Source organism: Aedes aegypti, chromosome 2 (assembly GCF_002204515.2).
Source record: "Aedes aegypti strain LVP_AGWG chromosome 2, AaegL5.0 Primary Assembly, whole genome shotgun sequence".
NCBI classification, from domain to species: domain Eukaryota; kingdom Metazoa; phylum Arthropoda; class Insecta; order Diptera; family Culicidae; genus Aedes; species Aedes aegypti.
The window spans coordinates 238,289,192-238,314,461 of NC_035108.1; the positions used below are offsets into that span (position 1 = coordinate 238,289,192).

Genomic DNA, 25,270 nt, shown 5'->3' on the forward strand with positions numbered 1-25,270 from the left:
ATCATATTCGGAGAGTGTTACAGTTCGCGAACCATAACAGTTCGTGGCACATCGCATTCGGAGAGCCCTATGAATGTAAACATTCACTCTCTCCTCTCGTTTGGTACGTGGCATGAGAGCGTTCGCGAGCAGCAACTCTCACAGACTGCAACAGTATCCAGTCGTTCGGGTGATTTCATATTTACTGATCATGCAGCCTTTAACAACCTAATTATAATCTATTGGACCATTGAACACCCCTCTGGTTGCAAACATAGCACAGAAAATAAAAAATAATCTCGTCTGTTTCTTAATCAGAATGAGTGTGGGTCAGCGAATGTTACAAGTGTTGACACACAGTGATCGGGGCCAAACAGTGGGTGGTGTGTGCCTGTCTTGTTTTCGTTCATGGTTCGCAATCTTCCACGAACGTTAAATGCCATGCATGTTGTATGAATGCAGGCGGATAAATGGGCTGAAATTATGGCTCGTGTGTCAATGATCGTTAAATTTTCCAAAGCCTGAGCCATCCCCTTCGCTGTCCTGACCTTCTGTGCCTGTGTTCTCTGCGCCATTCAGGTGTTTATCGTGGTGCTGCTTCCATCTTTCGATCACCTCGCGTCCGTCCGTCAAGATGCTCCATCCTTATCCCGGCACATTTCAGCTCGCGGCACGAAGCCTTTGCGGGATGTGTTGAGCTTCTGATAGAACTTACGCGTTTCTTGAGAACGGTACTGCAACTCCATCTCTTGGCATTCCACCTCTTCCAGGCAGCGCTTTTTGTCCCGGAATAGGCGGGTTTGCTGTTTCCGCTTCAGTCTGTATCGTTCCACGTTTTGTCGCGTACCATGCTGCAGCATTGCAGCCCGCGCTGCATTCTTCTCCTCTGAAACCTCATGGCACTCTTCGTCGAACCAATCGTTTCTTGAGCTCGGTTCCACAAATCCGACAATGCTTTCGGCAGCGTCGTTAATGGCCGCCTTGAGTGTCCTCCAGCAGTCCTCAACAGGGGGGCCCTATCAAGCTCGCCCTCATCCAGCAACGCTGCCTCAAGATGCTGCTCGTACGCATTATTGGTGACATCCGGTTGTTTCAGCCGCTCGAGATTGTACCGAGGCGGACGTCGGTACCATACATCGCTGATGACGGATAGTTTTGGGCGCAGTTTCACCATCACCAGGTAGTGGTCGGAGTCAATGTTAGCGCCACGATAAGTTCTGATGTCGATTATATCGGAGAAGTGCCGTCCATCAATCAAAACGTGGTTGATTTGTGATTCCGATTTAGTCAATTTAGAATTTCAAAAGGAATCCTGTAAGCATTTTTATATAGTTAACCTCTAGGGGAACTTCCATAAAAAAGCTACAAATTTTGACTGTCGTTTTCGACCCGAAAATTCAGACAGCTCGCAAAAATCAGTGACCTGAAGTTCGTAGACATAAAAGTCAATTCGGACAAATTGAGATGTAAAATTGTGAAAAATAATGGAATCGTTCTGGTGGGCTTCAATCTCACGACTCCCAATACGCTAGACTGTGCGCATTAAGCAACTACGCCACAGAACAGGCAACAATTCTGCAGCGCCGTCGGCCAACCTAAAACCTGAGGACCTGATTGGTTATTTACCTATTATTGTGTGAAAAAAGTCACATGCCCGAAAAACCAGGAAGATTCAACCGTCGAATGTCTTGTTACGGCACGAAAACCAATGTAGGGGAATTCGGGGCATCAAGCAAATGCTTGTTTTAAGACCATACAATGACATTTCTTTCAAATTTCTCCCGGCTAGTTTTCAAGTTTGATATTAGTACGACGTGCTACATTTATTCATGGTAATAAAAATCATATCATATGCCAGGAAAGTGACGTAGAAAATTAGGTCCAAAACAAGGCTAGTAAAAAGGTATCGGGGCAAAATGAAGACTTGCATGAAATTTAATAATTCCAACATATTTAATGTCTGTCAGTCGTTCCGATGTGTAAAAGGGCTCTCCCTCTATCATAAGAGCTGAAAAGAACCTTTCTAGGTTCGCTGTTTTGCTAAAAAAAAATAGATTCTCCCGCCGCCTTGCTTATATGCCAATTTGAAGCACAGAAAAACTTGAAGTCAAATTTCTAAGGACAATTGAAGCAAAACGTAAACTTTTCTACCGCTAAACACTTCAAATGCAATACAGATTTCATGCAGTGTATGAATTTTTGATGCAGTATGCATATTCTCAGAGGGGATGTCCATTTCGCCCCGGGTGTTCGTTATGCCCCTAATCCCCCTACCCCACGAAACGGGTTTCTTTGGTAGTCACTCCTGGGTTATTTCAATGACAGCAAAGGACCAGACTGACCATCTATTCATTGTGTGATTGGGTCATAGGTGTGTGACATGGGTCACGTGCTCAGAAAAACAGGAAAATTGAATTAATTAACTCATTACGCGTGGTAAAGATGGACAAATTATGGGTGAAATTATGAAAAAAATCCACGTGCTCGGCTGGGATTCGAACCCAGGACTCTTGTATGCTAGACGAGCGCTTTACTAACTAAGCTACCGAGCCACTTGATGACCCAATAACTGAGTTGGTTACAAGTTTAGAATTCAAATCCCTACAGACCACGCGGACCCCTTTCATAACCTATATCCATCCATCTCATCTCAAACCTACACACGCGGAAAGAGCGAGTGCGATTTATTCAGTGTTGAAACTGTTGAAATTGAGGAAAATTGAGCCACCGAATCTATAGTTTTGGTACAAAACCTGAAATGTCCCACAATAATGATATCACCAGCGGTCATTCCTGAATTATTTTGGTGGTCTCAATTAGCCAAAGTGATCGTTCATCTGTAATTGAACTAGAAGAGTCACAAGGTATTCAAAATCATGAAGATTGAGCCGTCGCTTGCCTAGTTTTGGTACAAAAACTAAAATATCGCACAATACGGGTATCTCCGGTGGTCATTCCTGGATTATTCCAATAATCCAGAAGAACCAAAGTGGTCATTTATCTAAAATTGAACTAGAAGAGTCACAGAGATTCAAAACCATGAATAATGAGCCGTCGCATGCCTACTTTTGGTACTAAAACTTAGTGATCCCATATAGCGGGTTTCCCGATGGCCATTCCGGTGCTCCAAAAGGACCTATCATTCATCCTTTTATTCATCCTTTTGGCAAAATACATCCAAACATAAAAAAATCGTTAAGACACAATTCATTTGGTTTTGAGGCATAAATCCGACTAATTTCATTGAATTGTCCAGAATGGCCATCTTCCGGGACTCCAGGAACCAGTTCCGCATTGTTTAGTTACGAAACCACAGGTTGTCAAAGTAAGGGTCTCTAAAGGGACTTTTTTCAGATGTAGCAGGTTCCCGGTGGCCACAGTGGCCAAATCCGGATCTCCAAGAGGGTTTCTGAAACTTGACATGTGTGCCTTTCATTTAAGCCTAACAGAACTAAATTCCGTCAACACAGTGCACTGATTTTTGTGAGCTGTTTGAATTTTCGGGTCTAAAACAACCGCCTGTCAAAATTTGTAACTTTTTGTTAGGGACTAAGGAAGGTTAACTTAAACTTGTTCCACCAAAGCAAAACAAAAATGAGTTTTCACTTAAACTAGGGATGCACAAATGGAGGTTCGCCAAAGGCACCGTGAGACAACGCTATGATTCTGCCTATAATAGATTTGATTCAATAGGAGTTGTAGGAGCTGTACACGGTTCAGAAGAAACATTTACACGTACAGACATAAAACCATAACCATTATTATCGCTTCAATTACACGTGATATTTTCTACTGATTGTAAAAACCTGATGCAATTACGCAATAACAATGTCTCTTAAGAGGATTATTATTATTTTAATTTAAAAACGAATCCAATATCTATGAAAGAACGTATCTTTTCACACCTTTCAGGATGACGATATGGTCGATCAAAGGTCGATAAGAGCACCACAACTACGGTTACGATTCGGGCGAACTGATCCACTGTGGTCGTCCTTCAATGAAAACGCTCTGCTAGAAGAGAAACGAGCCCCTTCACAGCGACTTCGGTGGGGTCGATCGGGAGGAGGAATGGTAAGTATGCATGAATACAACATGTGAAGTTGAATTCCTTTATAATAGCGATTTAAATGCGTCTTACACACCTTTTCGCTTTCCCCCACTTTCAAATCTCTCATCAGTTTTCCACCAATGACGTTATGCAACAGAAGGCAATACGAGCGCCCCAATTACGGCTTCGATTTGGCAGAAGTGACCCATCTTGGGCCATGTTCAACGAGCACCAGCTGGATGAGCAGCAATTTGCGGATGCCACACGGCAGCCTTCGAAAACGCTAAGAGGTGACGAACCAACATCGATTGAGTCTACCGAGGTAAGATATAAACGGTATTTTATTAATGTCCAAATGTGTACAGTAGGAAGGGCCAATCTGGGTCAGTGGAATTTTTGAACAAAGTTTCACTTTTTGACATTAATACATTTGTTAGATGAGCAGCATCACAGGATACCATCGTATTCTTCAAAGGTGAAGATGAATCGAAGCCAAACCACAAATTTTCAAGAGCACAAATCTGGAGAACCGAACACCCGCTTGAGCTAAAAACCTAATCGATTGTTCACCACCAGCTAGTGGTTTGGTTCTCCAGATTCGTGCTTTTGAAAATTTGAGGTTTGGCTTCGATGCATCTTCACCTTAACCCATATCCGCCCAGCGTCCTAAAAATAGGACAAAAGCCCCGAACGCCCAGCGTCCTATAAATAGGACAGTGCTTGTAGTGCAAATATCTTGAAAATAAAGGGGTTTATGAAAAAACTGTCTTCTGCATAGTTGATCACAGGACTGCTGACTTCTACTTGGTAACTATTTTAATTCAGAATTAACTCACCAGGTGGCGCACAGACGCCAACAAATGTCGCATATATAAGCAGCATATGAAACAACTTTCTGGCGTACAAATATTTGCTTCGTTTATATCTCAGTCCAGCGATGAGATACAAAATTGGTGTCTTTGACAAAGTTGATCAACTAAATGAGATCTATCCGTCTAAAATCATATTAGTTCGGAAAACACTCACAAGATGGCGCTAGTGGTCGAACATTTTGTTTGCTTATATCTCACTTCAGTGATGAGATACAACGTTAGTGTCTTCGACAAATGTGTTCAACTGAATGAGATCTATTCGTCCGAAAAAGTATTAGTTCGAAAAATATTCGCAAGATGGCGCTAGTGAGCAGAGATTTTTTTGCTTATAACTACTTCCAGTTATGAGATACAACATTGGTGTCTTCGACAAATGTGTTTAACTGAATGAGATCTAGTCACCCGAAAACTTATTAGTTCGGAAAACATTCACTAGATAGCGCTAATGGACAAAGATTGTATTTGTTTGCATCTCAGTCCAGTTATGAGATACAAAATTGGTGTCTTCGACAATGTTGAACAGCGATGAGATTCGAAATTGGTGTCTTTGACAAAAGTGTTCAACTAAATGAAATCTATTCACCCAGAAACATAGTAGTTTGGAAAACTCTCCCAAGGAAGTAGATTAACATATTATTTGCTTATATCTCAATCCAGTGATTGGATACAAAGTTGGTGTCTTTGACAAAGTTGAAGAACTAAATAAGACCTATTCGCCTGAAAACTAATTACTTCGGAAATTACCTACATGGCGCTAGTGGGCATACATTTTTTCGCTTATATATTAGTCCACTTATTAAATCGAAAGAAAGCTATTCACCTAAAACCTTTTTAGTTCGGAATTCATTCTCATGATGGCGCTAGTCGGCAAATATTTTATTCGCCTGTATTGAAGTCCAGTGATGAAAAATATAATATCTTCGAAAAAGATGATCAACTAAAGGACATATTTTCGTCAAAAAAAACTTATTAGCTGGGAATTGCTATTATGTGCCAAACATCAAGGAAACAACCGATAAGAAATTGGTCTGCCAAGATCAAAACAATGGATACTATCGAGTCGAGCAACAATCGCTTATTTTGGATGCAATGCTCCTTACATTTTTAGATGAACCTTGACATCATTTATTGAAAACTCAAAAAAGAAAACACATATTTTCTAGCCATCGAATGAAGAAGGTGATCTTTTGAGGGGAGTGAAGAACGGGAAAACCGACAAATTATCCATCCATGAACTGAACTCCAAGAGTGGAGGGCGACTGTCAAATGAGAGTGAAATTGAATAGCCGCAACCTAAGTCCAGAACCAGTTTTAAGGCTTAACGTGGAAAAGTAAAAAATATTATTCGCAAAATTACAGGTGATAAATGCGCTTGAAAAATATTGTTTGCAAGCAGTTATTTATTAGGCGCTACTGCAGTGCGTTGTTGCCAATTTAATCAGCAAATTCTGCTAAATTCCCAAAATGAATGTTTTCGAGAAATTTGATTACGCCTTCACCATTGTTTGGTCGTGATTTTGTATTATTGTTTACTTTTTAGAACCAGCGACACGTTGGGGTAGCAGTAAAGAGCCTCGAGTACCTCCCTTGCTAAACTCACTTGGTCCAAGAATTGTGACATTTGAGCGGCGCGCTTCCGTATGCTCCCCAGGTATTCTGGTCCGATCTAGTGTAAGAAATGTTGACCGCGTGGATTCGGTTCTATCGGCGGATAAGACCATATGCATCAGTGATGCAGTAACTTCAACGTTATAGACGAATGATGTTGATTTGAATAATTACCGTCTGTAAAGCATGTAATAGTTGGAGTCCAATATTTGACTGTTATTGGGCTGAAGGATTAACTTTTGATTAGCACTAACGAAATCTGATATTGTCGAATATATATTTGGATTGCTGTCAGATCCGAGTCACATTGTATACTAATAACTTGACTCAGAAAAAATATTTTGATAGTTATGTTTTCATTATCACCTGCAAGTTTTATGAAATCTGTTTGAAGACTCTTCTGAAACATCTGTAGATTTTTTGTTATAATCAAAATATTTGTCGTAATATTTTAATTTAATTTTGTAATAAAGGTTGCATACCCAAACATGTAATGTATGTATGTATGTATCTTGCTTACGTGATAATCAATCATCGAACTGAATTGAAATATCGCTTCAATTTGGTTTTAGAGCATACAATTGAATTCAAGTCACTAAATGATTTAGTGCTGCCATGCATCTTTCGCCACTGATTTTTTTATTCTTTATGTTGTAATTTCTTAATCAGGGTACATCACTAAATTACGTTACGCAATATGGCAGTTTTGCCATATTCATCCTTCTCCCTTTGTCTCTATATCACATTTTTTTTATAGATTTCAATTTTTATATGGGTAGTCACGTTTCCTTGAAACCCCCTCCTTCCTCTTCTATACGTGACGTAATTTATGAATTACCCTTCACCTGCAGTTTTTTTTTTTCAACTTGCTTACATTGTAATGGGTCGAATAGCATGAAATTATATTTAATTAATCTCAAAAATAAACTTATAGAACAACTAGATATGGACGACACACTTTCAAGAATTTTTTTGGATCCCCACCAGGAAAGGAAAAACAAATTTCAGAAAACAGAAGTCAATCGGCAAAGAATGCTTTCAGTTAATAACTGTGGAAGTGCTCATGAAAACAGTAAGCTGAGAAGCATGGTGAAATGGAACAGTTTGGGATATAACGCCAGGAAGAAAATGAGAAGGATTTCATGGTTAAATCGACATATCCTTCGCTGGTTAAAGAAAGTTTCGAACCTTATTCGTCAAGTATACTCTGCGCTAATAGAATGCGTTGTTATAGAATGACAAAAAAATGTTAAAATTTAAGTGAAATAAACTTTTAGGTACAGGTGCTATACAGTTAAAATTATTTATGGATAACATGTTATCAGGGCCGGATTTACAAGTGTGGGGGCCCGGGGGCCATTATCTTGTGGGGGCCTTTTTCCTCGAAAAAAAAAAGACATTAAGAGTTGAACCAACCACTCTCAAACATATTTCAGCTGAATATACTGCTATTCAGTTACTAATGTTTGTTGGGTAGGTCTCTATTTTAATGAAAGTCTCTGAATAGTCTCTATTTTTAATGGAAGATCTATATTTTAATCAAAATGCTCTATAGAGTCTCTATTTCTTTCATTAGGATTGCAGTGAATCCTGATGCAAAATTCAACGGGCTCCAGACAAAAAAATCAAAGACTTCAATGGGGTTATTTAAGAATTTCCTCTAACATGTCTCATGGAAAAACTTCAAGAAATCTTCTGGAGGTTTTTCCAAAAATTTCATCTGAAATACCTTCCAGTCATTTCCTCAGGGATTACCCCGAGTTTTTTCGAAAGACTATACTAGGAGTTCCTCCAGATATTTTTTCACTTATCCTTCAACCGAATTTTACAGTTGTTACTAAGGAAATCGATGGAAGAATCACCTGATACAAACATGGAGGACTTAGGCCTTCCTTAAAAGTATCTAAAATAATCTAAAATTCCTGGGTAATGTATATTGTTATCCCTGTTAAAATACGGGTATTATAAGATATAAGAATGTAAGACATCCGAAACAAAATTCTTGGAAAAATAACTTAGAAAAATTCTTGGAGGAATTCCACAGGAAATAATAACTTAATCTTCGGAATTATCACTAAATCTTTGGGAAAATACCTAAATTCTCATATAGTAATACGAGCAGTAACACTGTCTTAATATCGTTATGAAGATCTAAAAAAAAGAGAAATGTCTGGCCTGATTCTCTTTTCTTCTGGATCATTTTAGGATACATTTTGTGTTTCTGTTTTCTGTTTGATCCATTTTCGGTCTCTTTTGAATTACCGTCTGGTCTCTTCTTGTTCCATTTTTTCATGCTGCATGCATGCATGTTTTTTTATTCTCTAAGGTTACTATATTCAACCCAGTAAACACAAACTCGTATACGATAGCGCATAAGAGTACAAATGTGGAGGCGATATACGTACATGCGCCATAAGGCTGAATGCAAGATGTACGTATATCGCCTCCACATTTGTACTCTTATATCTCATCATATACGATGGTGTGTTTACTGGGAAGGCACTTAAACGCTACCAGGTCTGCAATGTGATCTATAGAGTAATTTTTAAAATAAAAAAAAAATGAAAAATTAAGTCCTATTACTTTATCTGCAGATATATAAATTGCATTCGAACCTAGTACTAAACATTGTTGAGAAAGCTTTCGTTGTAGCTTGAAAAGTCATATTAGAAAATCGTTAAGCATTTAAGCAAAAGAGTTAAACTCCATTTGTTTGACCAAATCGTTTTAGAATCTTCCTTAATCTTCTTGCTTCTTGTAAAGTCTTGTCAAACATTCTTAATGTTTGAATGTTTTGTTCTAGTAATTTTACATATTAGAGTTCACAGCTAAAAAAATGTTGTAAATTTAAGTTGTTTTTCATGCACATATTTGGAGCATCAAAATAAACCTAAATTTCAACGACCAGTCCATTAAATTTCGATCGAATTCACTTTATATTTACACGATCATGTAATATTCTAGCATTTTTAGTTGAAAATTGAATGTATAGTCATTTAAGTTTACATGATGCTGTAACAACACACGAATTTGATTTATTTTCACAATAGAACACAGTTTAAATCACATTTAAATTAAAATATTTTTTTTCTGTGTTTATTTACAAAAATTTCGCCCATTATTCCGGATTTAGTAAAAATTTAATCTTTCAAAAGTATGTGTGTACATTGATTCTAATAATTCGTGAAAGTTAAACTATAAACATTTCTGTCGAGATTTGTGGGGGCCCCTAAAATGTGGGGGCCCGGGGGCCATGGCCCCCTCGGCCCCCTCGGCCCCCCCGTAAATGCGGCCCTGCATGTTATACAGTTAACTCTCCCTTACTCGATATTTCGTATCTCGATATCGAGTTAGAGAACCATACTAAAAGTAGTTTTTCATGGCTAACTCGATGGTCCCTTGGATCGCAGTTGCAATAGTTTTGTGTTCTGTAACTCGATACCTCCCTAACTCGATGGTCCCTTCAATATCGAGTAAGGGAGAGTTAACCGTATGTATCGATTTCTTTTAATGCTTTGCAAGTTTTAATAAAATTAACCGTTTGGTTTTGGTACATTTCGATAACATGAAATTGTTTGTCATTTTGCCAAAATCGAATGAGCACTGTATATAATTCAGCTAGGATATCTCAACTTTTACAGCATACAGCTTTTTATATGAGATTTTGCTTCGTAGTTACTAATGCAGATGATTTTCGTACCGTTATTGGGATCTTGAAAAAAAACAACCGCTTTTGAAAATTACGTGTGTTCTAATATGAAATGCATTGCATATAAACCTGATGTTGATACAGTCAACTCTCCCCAACTCAATATTTCGTATCTCGATATCGAGTTAGAAAACTGTATGGCTAACTATTTGGTTTTCATGGCTATTTCGATGATCCCTTGAAACTCAGTTGCACTAGTTTTATGTTCTATAACTCGATGGTCCCAAGGCGAAGTAGGCCGTCATTGAAGTTTGTACGCGTCGTTGATCTTCTTCTTCTTCTTTCTGGCGTTACGTCCCAACTGGGACAAAGCCTGCTTCTCAGATTAGTGTTCTTATGAGCACTTCCACAGTTATTAACTGAGAGCTTTCTTTGCCGATTGACCATTTTTGCATGTGTATATCGTGTGGCAGGCACGAAGATACTCTATGCCCTGGGAATCGAGAAAATTACCTTTACGAAAAGATCCTCGACCAGTGGGGTTCGAACCCACGACCCTCAGCATGGTCATGCTGAATAGCTGCGCGAAAAGTTTCAATTATTGCATGACATTTCTACGCCTACTTGTCCCATGTTCTATATGAACCTTATGTACCACGAGACAAATATGCGTAGAATAGCAGTACAACTGCATATGGTTATTTGCATTTACATTCAGGAAAATGTATTTTCAAGATTAATGTCTGTTCAATGGTTTACACGAACCAACGCAGAATAAAAGTTTTTACATCTCCGATAAACGATGGACATAAGCAGCAGCTTGTTGGGCAATTTAGGTGACACTCGCATTTTGTTTTAGTCAGCTCAATGTGTTTCCTCTTCAGAAGCTCAGCGTTAAAGTTTGAGTTAACAAGACAATGGAACATCATCGGCCCCATTATCTTATGGCGAATATTGTCCGGGCCATAAAGCCAGTCAACCCAACTTCAGGTCAAGAGTCCTTTTAATGGTACGATCTTTTACTACCTGCTAAACACAGGCATTCCTGAACGTTGTACGCTTTGTAACCGCAGGGAAATAAAAATTCCACAAACTCAACTCCACAGCTGTATAATGTAATAAAATACGAACACGAAGCTTCAGCAAATTGGGCGAATGCAAAAAACATAGGACAGAGAAACTGTCAGTGAGAGGGGAAATTCACTGCATTTATCTTTTTGCTTATCTAATGCGATTGTGCGATTGAATACCACACATATGTTTGATCGCCATTGATTGAAGTTTTATTACACACTACATCAATTTTATCAAATCGACTTTAATGCCCAACTTTTAAAAAGATGAAAATAAAAATATATGTTTATTTTTGTTAACTTTTTTTGAGTACCGTAATCCGGAGTAACATTGGTCATTTTTTTTGGACAATTCTTTAAAAATTCGTATTAAGACGCAAATGTTGCAAATTTTATATTATTAAAACAAGTACTGATACCCATTATTCGTGACAATATACTATATAATGTTGTCTGAAAGCTCGTTTAAGTACCTATGCGATAGTTGATTTTCTGTTATTGAAAATACTGTTACTTACTAAAATCATGACCCCTGAAGCTGAACATGAAGGCCAAACTCTTACAAGCAATTCATTTATTGAGTACAAAATATAAAAAATGCGCAATTGCAATGGAATCTATTAATTCCTCATAAGAAATCGTAAATTTGCCTGAATTGCTTGATTCGAACATTTTACGAGGAGGGACAATTCTATCAATGTTACCCGGCTGATCAATCATACCCCGTTTTACGATACCGTAATCTGGGATACCATTGATCAATTTTATGGATATTTCATATAAATATGTTTTTCATAAAATCTAGTTTTTTTTATTGAATAACACAATCTAGCATGTTTTTCCTACTATTTTGGCATTTTTTCTTCTTAAATAACGGCTATATTATATTTAAACTTTAATTTAAAAAATGGGTCCAAATTTGAACCTTGACAAGTTTGATGTTTTCTTAGTCAATGAAAACGCCGCAGGGGTTTCACTTTTTAACACTGGGGTTGTTCCTATCTGACATTTCAGAAGGGACAGAGAAAACAAAAAATCACCCAAAATTTGAGTTTAACTCTTCTTCCAAGGGGTTGAAAACTTACGCCAACTACCAAGGCACTATGGTCGGGCTCTATATAAAGGGGTGGCCAAAACTACCAAAAACTTTTTTGAGATTTTTATCAATTTAAAATATACCTCATGTATTATATAATTATGATCCCTAATTGAAATTGAACTAAGATTTTAATTTCTATGACTTTTATGACGGCAAATCGGTAGAAGTCAAAAAATTGAAAAATGTACCAATAAAATAAATTACAAAATTTATAATTTTGACATGCAATATTTTCCCAAAGTTACGCATTATCTGAAAGCTTGTGGTTCAACACTTTTATCAAGCATGAGGATGTAAAAAAATATTGGGTTGAAGTTTTAATACTATTCAATATTTACGTTTGTAACTTTGATTACATATTTCATCGATTAAGGCGATAAAACTAGTTTTGGCCAAACTTCATTATTTTCCGACCATTGTGCAAGGGTCCAAAAAATGTTGGAAGTGCAACTTTAACCATGCATATCTCTGTCGTTTTCGAAGCGATATGCAAATTTTTTTCAGCATTGGAACCGGACACAATTCAAGATTGATGTTCATTTTTGAGTTTTTGAAATAGATGCGTCTACTCAAAGTTATTAAAGTGAAGATGAATCGAAGCCAAACCTCAAATTTTCAAGACCACAGATGTCGAAATTAGTTTCGACAAATGGTCACTCGGACTGAAAGGGTTTTTCCGTTTAATTAACCTCCAGAGCAATTTGTAGTTCACGGCTCTTTATTTGGGAGATTAATAAATTCCTGCATGGAATCGGGACTCATTTTAATTATAGGTTCACACTTCATGTGTTCATAATAGTTTTAAGTATAAATTATAGTGTTAGGAATGGATAGTATAAGTACATTTAGGTTTCAGATATTTCATTAGGTTTGCATGTAATATAACTTACGTTTAATGCCCGTTTTAATCCGTAGTCTAGGGAGTCAGGAGATTTTGCAATTTTGTTCTAATAGCTGTAAGGATTCTTGTTTTGTAATTTCGAATAGATTCAATAGTTTGTAATGTCTTACCGGTATCAATTTAGGTGTATGCAAATGTAGGTTATAGACACTCTGAGGTAGATTTTACACAGTAGTTTTAGGCGCTAATTTTAAAGAATTCATTAGTTTAAGGCATGTAAACATTTTGGGAATTCAATTACCTCACTTCATTCGCACTTAGTTTAAATTATTTAAGAACTCTCATAGGATAACTATTTAATTTAGCTTAAGGTAGCATTAAGTATGATAGCGTGGTACACAAGAACTTTTTGTTTTGCCTTTTACTCACGGTTGTGACAGGCGGTTGCTCTGTCATTCCAACCAGTGTCGCCAGAGCAGCAGACGCAGAGCTGATACAGGGGCGCAAACACAATGGGCGCGCGCTTTCCCTTAGGACAGCTCACACTCCCCCCTGGTACGCCAGCGTTTAGGCCGGCTTACTTCCATCGCGCCTAACGTCCAGAACAGCTAGCTTGGTGGTCGCCCGCACGTATACTCCAGTGGATGTTCGTACGGTGGCCGAGCGCACTTCTCCATCTTTGCCTGGATGAACCTCGATAACTTTTCCCTTAGGCCAGCAGTTGCGGGGTAATTTTGGGTCGGCTATGACAACTAGATCACCTACGGTTACTGGATCAGTTCGGTTGAACCATTTAGATCGCTTGGTGATTTCTGGAAGATAGTCGCTTAGCCAACGCTTCCAAAACCTGTTGGCCAGCACCTGCGAGGCCAAGATATTCTGCCGAAGAGCAGCACTGCTGTCGTCAATGGTAGAATGTGGCTTGATACCGTTTGATGAACCAAGGAGAAAATGGTTCGGGGTCAAAGCGGGAGCGCTGTCATCATCAACCGGGACATGGGTCAGTGGTCTGGAGTTAATTATGTTTTCGACTTCGATTAGTGTGTTTCGCAGCACTTCATCGGTTGGGTTTCGTGGTGGATTGATCGTTTGAAGGTTTCGCTTCACGCTACCTATCAGTCTTTCCCAACTGCCACCCATATGTGGCGCGAGGGGTGGGTTGAAGGACCAAGCTGTGTCTACAGTTACGAACTCCTTCATCACTTCGTCTACGTTTACTGCAGCAGCTGCCTCTTTCATCTGACGAGATGCACCGATAAAGTTGGTTCTTCTATCGCTGTATATAACGTTGGGTGTACCACGACGTGAGATAAAGTTGCGAATTGCCATGATTCAGGAGTCAGTGCTCAGAGAGTGTACTACTTCGATATGTATTGCTCGGATTGTTAGACAGGTTGCGAGCATTCCCCATCGTTTATCAGTTCGCCTTCCAATTGCTACTTCGTATGGTCCGAAAAAATCAATACCCGTGTGTGTGAAGGGTGGTGAGTATGCTGCTAGCCGCGCCGGTGGGAGGTCGGCCATGATTGGTGGACGTGGAGTGGCATGGTCGTTCTTGCATTGTTGGCAATTTTTCTTCACCCTGGTATAAGAAGCGCGGAGGTGTGGGATATTGAATTTTTGGCGAAGCTCATTAATCACTGATTCATGGTTCTGGTGGTGGAATTTTTGATGGTAGTGTGTAATTATCAGGTTGGTAGTAGAGTGGTCACGTGGTAGAATTATTGGTTTCTTGGCGTCTTCCGTTGCATAGTGACAGGCACCAATCCTGGTTCGCATTCGCATAAGTCCTTGACTATCTAGCCACGGTGTCAATTGATACAGGCTACTTTGCTTTGGTACCGTTTGACAGCTGTTTGATTTCTGCTGTGCCTTTTCCAAGCAAGCGATCTCTTCTGGATAACCATCCCATTGAGCTGCACGTAGAAGATATGCTTCAGCAGTTCTTAATTCGACCGCCGTTGGTGTCCCGGTTATAGTCAAAGACTTGGCTATTCTCCGACCACAGTTGGCTGAAAATCGTAGAACGATGGCAGTCACGTTCAGCATATGTCTCCAGCTAGAGAATTTGCAGGGATTTATGGCAGGTTCGCAGGAAATGTGATTTGCGAGCAAGCTGGGAGGAGGTTCTTCGTTTGTAGCGCTGTTCTTCGTCTGATGTTGTGGCCAATTTGCCTGACTTTGTTGTAGGAATTCCGGGCCTACAAACCATCTGCTTTGAGTTGTAAGATCTGGTGAGGTGTTCCATTTGGTACCATCATCCGCAACGTTCATCTTAGAGGGCAGCCAGCGCCACTCGTTTGCATCGGTAGTCTCGAGGATTTCACTGACACGGAATGCAACGTACTGTGTATATCGCCGGTGGTCGGAGTTAAGCCAACAGAGCACATCGCGCGAATCAGTCCAGTAGTACTTGCTAGATATCGTTATCGACAGAGAGTCTGCTATCGTACATGCCAGTCTGGCGCCTATTACTGCAGCCTGTAGTTCCAGACGTGGGATGGATACGAACTTCAGCGGTGTCACTCTTGTCTTGGCGGCGACGATTCGGCACTCGACGATTCCGTTCCTGATGAACCTCAGAAAGGTGAAGGCGGACATGCCACATTCACTGGCATCAGCAAATTTATGGAGCTCTGGATTATTGTCGTAGTCATGGGAAAATGATCGATAGCATCTGGGCACATGAACATGCTCTACCTGCGGCAATACCCTTAGCCACTGTTTCCATTTTATAAATGCATCATCGGTTATCTCATCGTCCCACTGCACACCGGAACGCCACACTTCTTGTAACAGCACCTTCAGGAACATCATGAAGTGACCGATTAGCCCAAGTGGGTCGAATATGGATATGAGCACCCGTAGAATCTCTCGTTTTGTAGGCCGCCTGTGGCCTTCTAAAAGAGCACGGTCGTAGCGGTTCCATTCGATTTTGTATGTGAATGTGTCTGTGGCAGTACACCACCACATGCCCAAGACTTTCTCAGTGCTCATTTCTGCTGACAAATCTAGATCTTTCTCGCCCACCAGGTCTACATCTTTCTCGTTTAGGGCCCTTAGAACTGCTGGTGAATTACTAATCCAATTTTGGATCTCAAATCCGCCTTGTTGATGAACGTACTTCACATCTCTTGCTATCTTCACAGCTTCTTCTTCAGTTTCCAGACTAACGAGCATATCGTCCACATAGTTCTTTTTCTGAATAACTTCGGCTGCTTTCGGGAACTCCGCTGCATGACGCTCTGCATTGATGTTTTTGACGTACTGCGCGCAGCAGGGTGAACAACAAGCCCCGAAGGTCATGACCTGCATCACATAGATCACAATTTCTCCCTTTTCGTTCCACCACAAGAATCTTTGGCATTGTTGATCCGTATCTTGAATGCGTACTTGGTGGAACATTTCTCGTATGTCCCCAGTAAGGCCTACTCTACCTTCTCGAAATTGCAGCAAGATCGTCAGTAGTGAACAAAGTTGATCGGGGCCTGTTAACAAGGCGGAGTTCAACGAAACACCGTAAGAGCAAGCTGCACAATCCCAAACGAGCCTCACTTTTTGTTCGGATTCACAACCGGAAACACTGGTAGATACCACACTCTGGAATACCGTTGACTGATTTCGTCGTCCGAGAGCTGTCGGACATATCCCTTGGTGGCGTAGTCCGCTATCATTTTGTGTAACGTTCCGGCTATTTCAGGATCTTTGGCGAGGCGTCTTTGAAGGCATTGGTGTCGTCGCAGTGCCATTGCGTAGTTGTCTGGCAGACGAGTGTTATTGTGACGCCATAGTAGTCCGCAGGGCCGGATTTACAAACGTGGGGGCCCCGGGGCCAGAGTCTTTTGGGGGCCTTTTTCCCAGAAAACAATGATTTGATACTGGGATACTAGTGTGTGGAGTATGTGGAGGTGATATATGTACATGCGTCATTAAACTGCATGTAAAATGTACGTTTCCATATTTGTACTCTTTTGTCGTATCATATGCGATTGTGTCCTTACTAGAATTTTTGCATTGGTAATTTCCCTATAAGTTTTATGATTAATGTTCTGGATAAGTTTTTTTTATCTTTTCAAAAATACACCGACACGTTAATGCTTCCAATGGACGATTTGTCCTTTGATGGAAGCATTGACCAAAATGCCACGAAGCCCACTATGTTTTAATTACCAGAAGATAGGCTTGAGCTGCTTTAAAACCCTTAGAAATGCAAATTGTGATCAATGCGTGTAAGTGATGAAAACCTACCTATAGAAAAACGGTTTTGGTGTTTTCCAGTAATCTTTTACTCCGTACAAATTTTATGAGAGCCAAAAAACAATCCAATTTTCTACAAACTATGATATTTTTTGAGACGGAAATACCACTCATGGAAAGTTTGGTAACAGAACAATACTTCAGTAAACCTAAATCAAAAATGACCAAAATATGACTGTTACTTACCTTGGGCCCCTCAATTGTAATTCAATATAATTTATTTACAATATATCAAATTAATGTTGGATATATCCTTACTTTTAGACTTATTTATTCTTTAGAAATCAAGAAACATGTTCACCCCAGTGATCCGACATAAATTTTTCATTTCATTCATTTTTTTATTTATTTAAAAAAGTACCAACCAAAACTCTTAGAAACAAACAAAAATTAAGACTCTCAGATCCAAATCAAAAAGGCAAATATGCTGCACACACCAGATAAGTCTAAAATAATTTATATTTCAAGAACAGTATTCAACATTTACACTCTAATTTAAAATAAAAAAAAAATGTGTTTTCAAATCTTTCAATGTGATTCAAAAAATTGGCAACATTTCATCCTTCTTGAATAATCAATAATGTTTATTTTAGACGTATTTTGTGGGGGCCCGGGGGCCATGGCCCCCTTGGACCCCCCGTAAATACGGCTCTGGTAGTCCGGTTGTGTACCGTTCTCCATCATATGTCGTCAATTGCGCCAAAAGATCTTGCGCTCGCTGATCTTCAGAAGAAAGAAGAAGTTTTTCCGGTTTTCTGATGGCGAGATTATCGAGGGAAAAATACTTTTTACGGCCTGATGTAGCTCGTCATCTCTTGTCCGTTCGCAAGAACACACATGGAAGGTATAGTGTACTAGGTTGCCAGCATCGTCTCCTTCCGTGTCTTTACCACCGCATACTATCCAGCCCAACCGCGTTTTCACAGCTACTGGCTCGCCAATGTTTCCTTCCCTACTCTTAAGTACAAGGCTGACCTGAACGTGTTTCATCCCGATAAGGATCCTTGGGCGAGCATCGTAGTAGGAATCGATGGGAAGTCCATTGAGATGTGGATATTGATGGCCCAATTCTTCTACGTCGAGTGTCTGATGCGGCAGCAGAAGCCTTTCAACGGTTCTCACTCCAGTTAGTTGGAAGCTTTTAGCGGCTTTGCCGGTACCGGAAATATCGAGTGTAATAGATTGCGAATCCTTTTCGCACCGCTGTGTCCCCCCTGTCCAACGAAGGCATAGAGGTATCGTAGTACCTTTCAGCTTGAGCTGGTCCGCTAATTCTTGATCCATCAGACTTAGATGTGAACCTTCATCCAAGAATGCATACGTGTGGATGGAGCCATGAGGTCCACTAAGTACCACGGGTATATAGCGGAATAGCACTGCATTAGACTTCGCTTGATGGGTGTTACAATCGTGCATTGGTGCTTCCGCGGAAGAATCCGGTTGTCTTGGGACCTGAATTTGAGGTGCAGTTGCCACTTGTGCTATTGGACTACGAGATTTTTGTACCTTTTCATCATTATGAAGCAACTCATGATGTTTGTAAGTGCATCCATTTCTCCCACATAGTTTGGCATCGCATCCTCCTTTGTGCCGGTGAAGACAACTTCTACAGAGTCTGAATTCTCTTACGATAGCCCATCTGGATTCACGAGACAGTTCCAAGAATTGTTTGCACTTTGAAGCGCTTTTGCATCCTCCTTTACATATTAGACAAGCATCTGACATGCTGACCAACTGTTTTGAGGCTGACGTGTGGCTGCTTTCTTTCTGATTTACATCGAAGTTAACATGTTTTGGACGGTCGCCGGATTCTGAGATTGTCTCAGAGTGAGCATTGATATAAGCGTTCGATTTCTTATTCCCGCGTACTTCGTTGCGTGTTGCCTTTAACTCGCTCGCATCGGCTGGAATCACAACGGTGCTAGCAGCTTCGGCCAGTGAATACGCCCAATTTCCGAAGGTCGCCAGGTTGACCCGCCGAAGATTTTGTCGATATCTGGCCCAGTCCAGCTTCAGCGTCGCTGGAAGCTTCGACATCAACTGATGTAGAACAGACACATTGTACATGTAATCCTCCAGTTCGTATGCATCTACGGTGGCACAGAAATTTTGCACGTTTATTGCGAACTCCACCAACGTCTCTAGTTGTTCTTCTCGTATTGCCGGTAGGGCATTAACCTTCTGTATAAAGGAGTGGACGACCGCTTCAAGTTGGCCGAATCTCCTTTTCAGAATCTTCATGATGGCCGGAACATTGGATGGGTGCATCAGTAGACTCTGCGCCGTTTCATACGCCTTACCTTCCAGGGATTTCTGAAGCCGAATGAGGTTTTCTTCGTTCGTGAAACCGCACATGTTCGTTGTGCTGTTGAACATAGACATAAAGACCGGCCACTCCTCAAACTTGCCGGAAAACTTGGGCAAATCCTTAGATATTCCTTGGCGGGCTGCCAACTGCTGCCGGGAAAACGATGACGGCTCGAAATCTTCTTCATGACGCCCCGAATGGATATCTGTCTCTCGTAACGCTCTTCTATGCTGGTCTCGGAGTTGTTCATCTACGAGGTTCCTGTCTGTTGACAACGGTCGGAAGGGTTGATCACGACGACGACGACTGTCACGGTCGCTACGCTCAAGTTCTTCATTCTCAATCCGATTGTGAAGATATTGATTGGGTGGCGGCGTAGAGCCGACTTGATCTTGCCCTGAGAAGTTTTGCGTCGAGTGTCTTTGTAGATCGAAAACTTCTGGAATCCGTATGTTTGATACTTCTATCTCGCGAATATTGTTGGTATCATGAATCCACTGTTTCACTCGGTTTTGTGATTCGCTACATTCGGACCCGGTTCTGCTGTGGATCTCCTCCAATAATTCGTATTTCCTGTCCAAGTAGGCTCGATACTTCTCTGCTTGTTGCTTCTCGTATTCCCGCTCTTCCTCGAGCCGTTGCAGCTGTAGTTGCAGAAGAGATCTGCGTGATGACGATGACGTCATCGAATGGGCTGTCTTATCGCAGGATACGCCTACGTTCTTCCCTATTGGTTCCGACAGTGCTTCGCGTACTTTTTTGTTGATCCCAAGTGAGGTTTCAGAGACGAACCGTTCCTTGGTAGTGGCTGGCTTTTGCGATCCGGTATGGCTTGAAGTTGCTGTCGGACGTCGATTCACAGAAGATAACGGCGGCAGGAACCCGGTTGTAGTTTTACATTTGGGACAACTCCAGCTTTTATCTGCGATTTCTTCGGTGACACCGACACACGCGAAATGGATCCATCTATCACACTTATCGCATTGGACCATTTCGTCGTTATCCGTCTCCTGGCAGAACGTACAGCTTTGTTCCGGCATACGATCACAAGCCTGTTGGCCTTCAGTCGGATTAATATCTTGGTCAGTGACCACCACCACTACACCAGTTTCGCTACTGATATTGATCGCTTCTGACTGCTTTTCTTTCGACCGCACACCTTTTGAACCACTTTTGCCATCTTTTCCACTTTTCCTACCTGACATCGTTCGCGTAAACGAATTTATTAACTTGTCGAAATTAGTTTCGACAAATGGTCACTCGGACTGAAAGGGTTTTTCCGTTTAATTAACCTCCAGAGCAATTTGTAGTTCACGGCTCTTTATTTGGAAGATTAATAAATTCCTGCATGGAATCGGGACTCATTTTAATTATAGGTTTACAATTCATGTGTTCATAATAGTTTTAAGTATAAATTATAGTGTTAGGAATGGATAGTATATGTACATTTAGGTTTCAGATATTTCATTAGGTTTGCATGTAATATAACTTACGTTTAATGCCCGTTTTAATCCGTAGTCTAGGGAGTCAGGAGATTTTGCAATTTTGTTCTAATAGCTGTAAGGATTCTTGTTTTGTAATTTTGAATAGATTCAATAGTTTGTAATGTCTTACCGGTATCAATTTAGGTGTATGCAAATGTAGGTTATAGACACTCTGAGGTAGATTTTACACAGTAGTTTTAGGCGCTAATTTTAAAGAATTCATTAGTTTAAGGCATGTAAATATTTTGGGAATTCAATTACCTCACTTCATTCGCACTTAGTTTAAATTATTTAAGAACTCTCATAGGATAACTATTTAATTTAGCTTAAGGTAGCATTAAGTATGATAGCGTGGTACACAAGAACTTTTTGTTTTGCCTTTTACTCACGTTTGTGACAGGCGGTTGCTCTGTCATTCCAACCAGTGTCGCCAGAGCAGCAGACGCAGAGCTGATACAGGGGCGCACACAATGGGCGCGCGCTTTCCCTTAGGACAGCTCACAACAGATCTGGAGAACCAAGCATCCGTTTAAGCTGAAAACTTAATCGATTGGTCAACAGCTAGTGGTGACCAATCGGTTAGGTTTTTAGCTCAAACGGATGTTTGGTTTTCCAGATCCATGCTCTTGAAAATTTTAACTTTGGCTTCGATTCATCTTCACCTTAAGCAAAAGGCACTTCCTAGTTTATTTAAAAACGCATTTTTCACAAACTCAACGATAAAACAAAATTTAAAGCGATGACATGTAGTTTTTTCGAGATTAGTTTGCTTGTTTGAGCGTAGTAAACACGTTTGAGCAGAAATTGAAATGCTTGATTACACTCAAAATTTCTTACACTCAAAATATTACGGAAAACCCTATTTTTTGGACCTGCTTGTCTGTTACTTAAAATTCAAAGGGATGACATATAGTTTTTTTCGACGTGAAATTGATTGTGAAAATCAAGTGAACATGTTTGAGTAAGACAATGCATTTCCGATAACACTCAAAATTCATTTTACCTAGAAAACCACACAAAAAACGTATTTCCTGAACTTTTTTGTCTGTAAATCCAATTTGAAGGCTATGAAGTGTAGTTTTTTTCTGCATGAATTTACTTGTAGGAGTCAAGTGAACATGTTCGAGCAGAAATTGAAATTTTCGATAACTCTCAAAATTTCTTTTACCTAAACTACTAGGAAACCCCTTATTTTTTGAACCCGTTTGCTTGTAACTCAAAATTCAATGCGTTGGCATATAATTTTTTCGACATGAAATTGATTGTGAAAGTCTAGTGAACATGTTGGCGTAAAAAAATGAATTTCCGATAACACTCAAAATTAATTTTACACAGAAAACCACACAAGAAACGCAATTCCTAAGTTTTTTGCCTGTAAATCGAAATTGAAGGCTATGATATGTAGTTTTTTATGCATGAATCTATTTGAAGAAGTCAAGTAAAGATGTATGAACAGAAATTGAAATTTGATTACACTTAAAATTTATTTAATTTAAAATTTATCGATAACCCTATTTTTGGACCCATTTGTCTGTATTTTAAAATTCAATTCGATGACATATAGTTTTTCCGATATGAAATTTATCGTTACAGGAAAGTGATCATATTAGGGTAAAAAATGAGTTTTCAATTACACTTGGAATTTATTTTACACAGAAAACCTCACACGAAACGTATTTCCATAGCTTTTTGCTTGTATATCAAAATTGAAGGCTATGGCTTGAAGTTTCCTTGTATGAATTTACTTGTAGAAGTCGAATAAATATTGTACAGCCGAAAAAAAAATTTTTTTTTGACTGCACTTAAAATTGTTTTTAATTAAGAAACAACATGAACAACTTCCGAAAAGCTAAACATTACATATAATTTGCAATTGGATTAGATGGACAAATTGATGTGAAGATTTGCGAAAAAGTTACACGTCTTCTCAGTGAGAATCGAACTCACGACTCCCCGATCTCTAGTTGGGGCGCGTTACCACTACGCCATGAGAGGACCCATGAACGCAGAAGTTAACCTGAATTCGATTTCAGCTCAATAATCACGTGGTCCTTTTTCGCAAAGTGCACCTCTTTCGGAAAAATTAGATGCCCATCCAAACACAACGCTTTCTATATATATCCAATGCCTAGCCCGAGAGTGCATTGTTTTTTTAGGTATAGGAATAGCACACTACGCTAGCCAGCAACTGCGCTGGCTGAGGTTTCTATTGTGTGGGCTTCCAATGGGTCGCGACGTTCTCAAACGACCGGTTACGGAACATGAGTCCGTTGCCCCAACTAGAGATCGGGGAGTCGTGAGTTCGATTCTCACTGAGAAGACGTGTAACTTTTTCGCAAATTTTCACATCAATTTGTCCATCTAATCCAATTGCAAATTATATGTAATGTTTAGCTTTTCGGTAGTTGTTAAACTTCCACTCGGCTGGTTAGCCGTAAACCACGATTCATAATTAAAACAAGTATGAACAACTTATTTTCCAAGCTTGTTCGTCTGTAAATAAAAACTCACGGCTATGACATGTAGTTTTTCGGCATGAATTTACTTTTTGAAGTGAAGTGAACATGTTAGAGCAGAAATAAAAATTTTCGATTACACTCAAAATTTCTTCTACTCATAATATTACGAATATTCCTATGTTTTGTCCCGTTTGCCTGTAACTCAAATTTTTTGAGTTTTTGAAATAGATGCGTCTACCCAGAGTTATTAAGCAAAAGGCACTTCCTAGTTTTAAAAAACGCATTTTTTTCACAAACTACACGATAAAACAAAATTCAAAGCGATGACATATAGTTTTTTCGACATAAAATTGATTGTAAAAGTCAAGTGAACATGTTCGAGTAAAAACATAAATTTTCGATAACACTCAAAATTTATTTTATCCAGAAAATCACACAAACAACGTATTTCAAGAGCTTTTTTGCCTGAAAATCAAAATTAAAAGCTATGTCATGTAGTTTTTCCAACAACTTGTAGAGTTCAAGTGAGTATTGTAGAGTAGAAAAATAAATTGTTGACAACACTCAAAATTGTTTTTACCCACAAAACAACAGAAACAACTTATTTCCCGACTTTGTTAGTCCGCTCAAGGCTATGACATGTAGTTTTTTCAGCATGAATCTATTTGTAGAAGTTAAATGAAGAAATTGAAATTTTTGATTACACTCAAAATTTCTTTTTCTTAAAGTATCACGAAAAACCCTATTTTTGGACCCATTTGCCTGTAACTCAAAATTCAAAGCGATCATAACTATTCACTTCTCGACATGAAATTGATTGTGAAAGTCAAATGAACATTTTTGAGTATAAAAATTAATGCCCGAAAAGCCTTGAGTTTTTATTTGTAGACGAACAAGCTTGGGATATAAGTTGTTTATGTTGTTTTTAAGGTAATAACAATTTTGAGTGTAGTCAAAAGATATGTTAGAACTCTACAATATTTACTTAATCTCTGCAAGTTAATTCACGCCGAAAAAACTACATTTACATTTACATTTATTTCAATTTTGATATACAGACAAACAAGTTCAGGAAATACGTTTTGTGGGTAAAATATATTTTGAGTGTTATCGGAAATTTATGTTTCACTCAAACATGTTCACTTGCCTTTTACATTCAATTTCATGTCGAAAAACCTATATGTTAACGCATAGAATTTTGAGCTACAGGCAAACGGGTCCAGAAAATAGGGTTTTTCGTAATATTTTGAGTGAAAGAAATTTTGATTGTTATCTAAAATTTCAATTTCTGCTCAAACATATTCACATGACTTTAACAAGAAAATTCATGCCGAAGAAACTACATGTCATGTTGTGCTGAAAATTATATGAGCATCTTGTACCATTATTTCCCATAATCTCCCAATGAATTGTTATCCCTTCTGAAGACGGTTGAAGTTGACGGGTACGACAGAGCGGTTGTCTGTTCGTACCTTTGAATAAACGGTTGAAGGTAAAGTCGTTCGTTTTTTTCAATGCGGTGTCCGAAAACTTGAGAGAAGTCCTGGCTAATTTGGTTGTATTTTCCCGGAGTACAACATGTCATAGCCT

At 39.4% G+C, this 25,270-nt stretch overlaps 1 protein-coding gene across 2 annotated transcripts in view; it reads left to right on the forward strand.

Moving 5' to 3' along the window:
- LOC5580248 (short neuropeptide F) overlaps positions 1-25,270 on the forward strand; it is a 170,505-nt gene that overhangs the window by 124,147 nt on the left and 21,088 nt on the right. For both annotated transcript variants that reach the window (XM_021844523.1, XM_021844522.1), the window contains 2 exons: positions 3,892-4,053; positions 4,161-4,352. In XM_021844523.1, the coding sequence (XP_021700215.1) occupies positions 3,892-4,053; positions 4,161-4,352 (354 nt within the window). The remainder of the gene's footprint in view (positions 1-3,891; positions 4,054-4,160; positions 4,353-25,270) is intronic.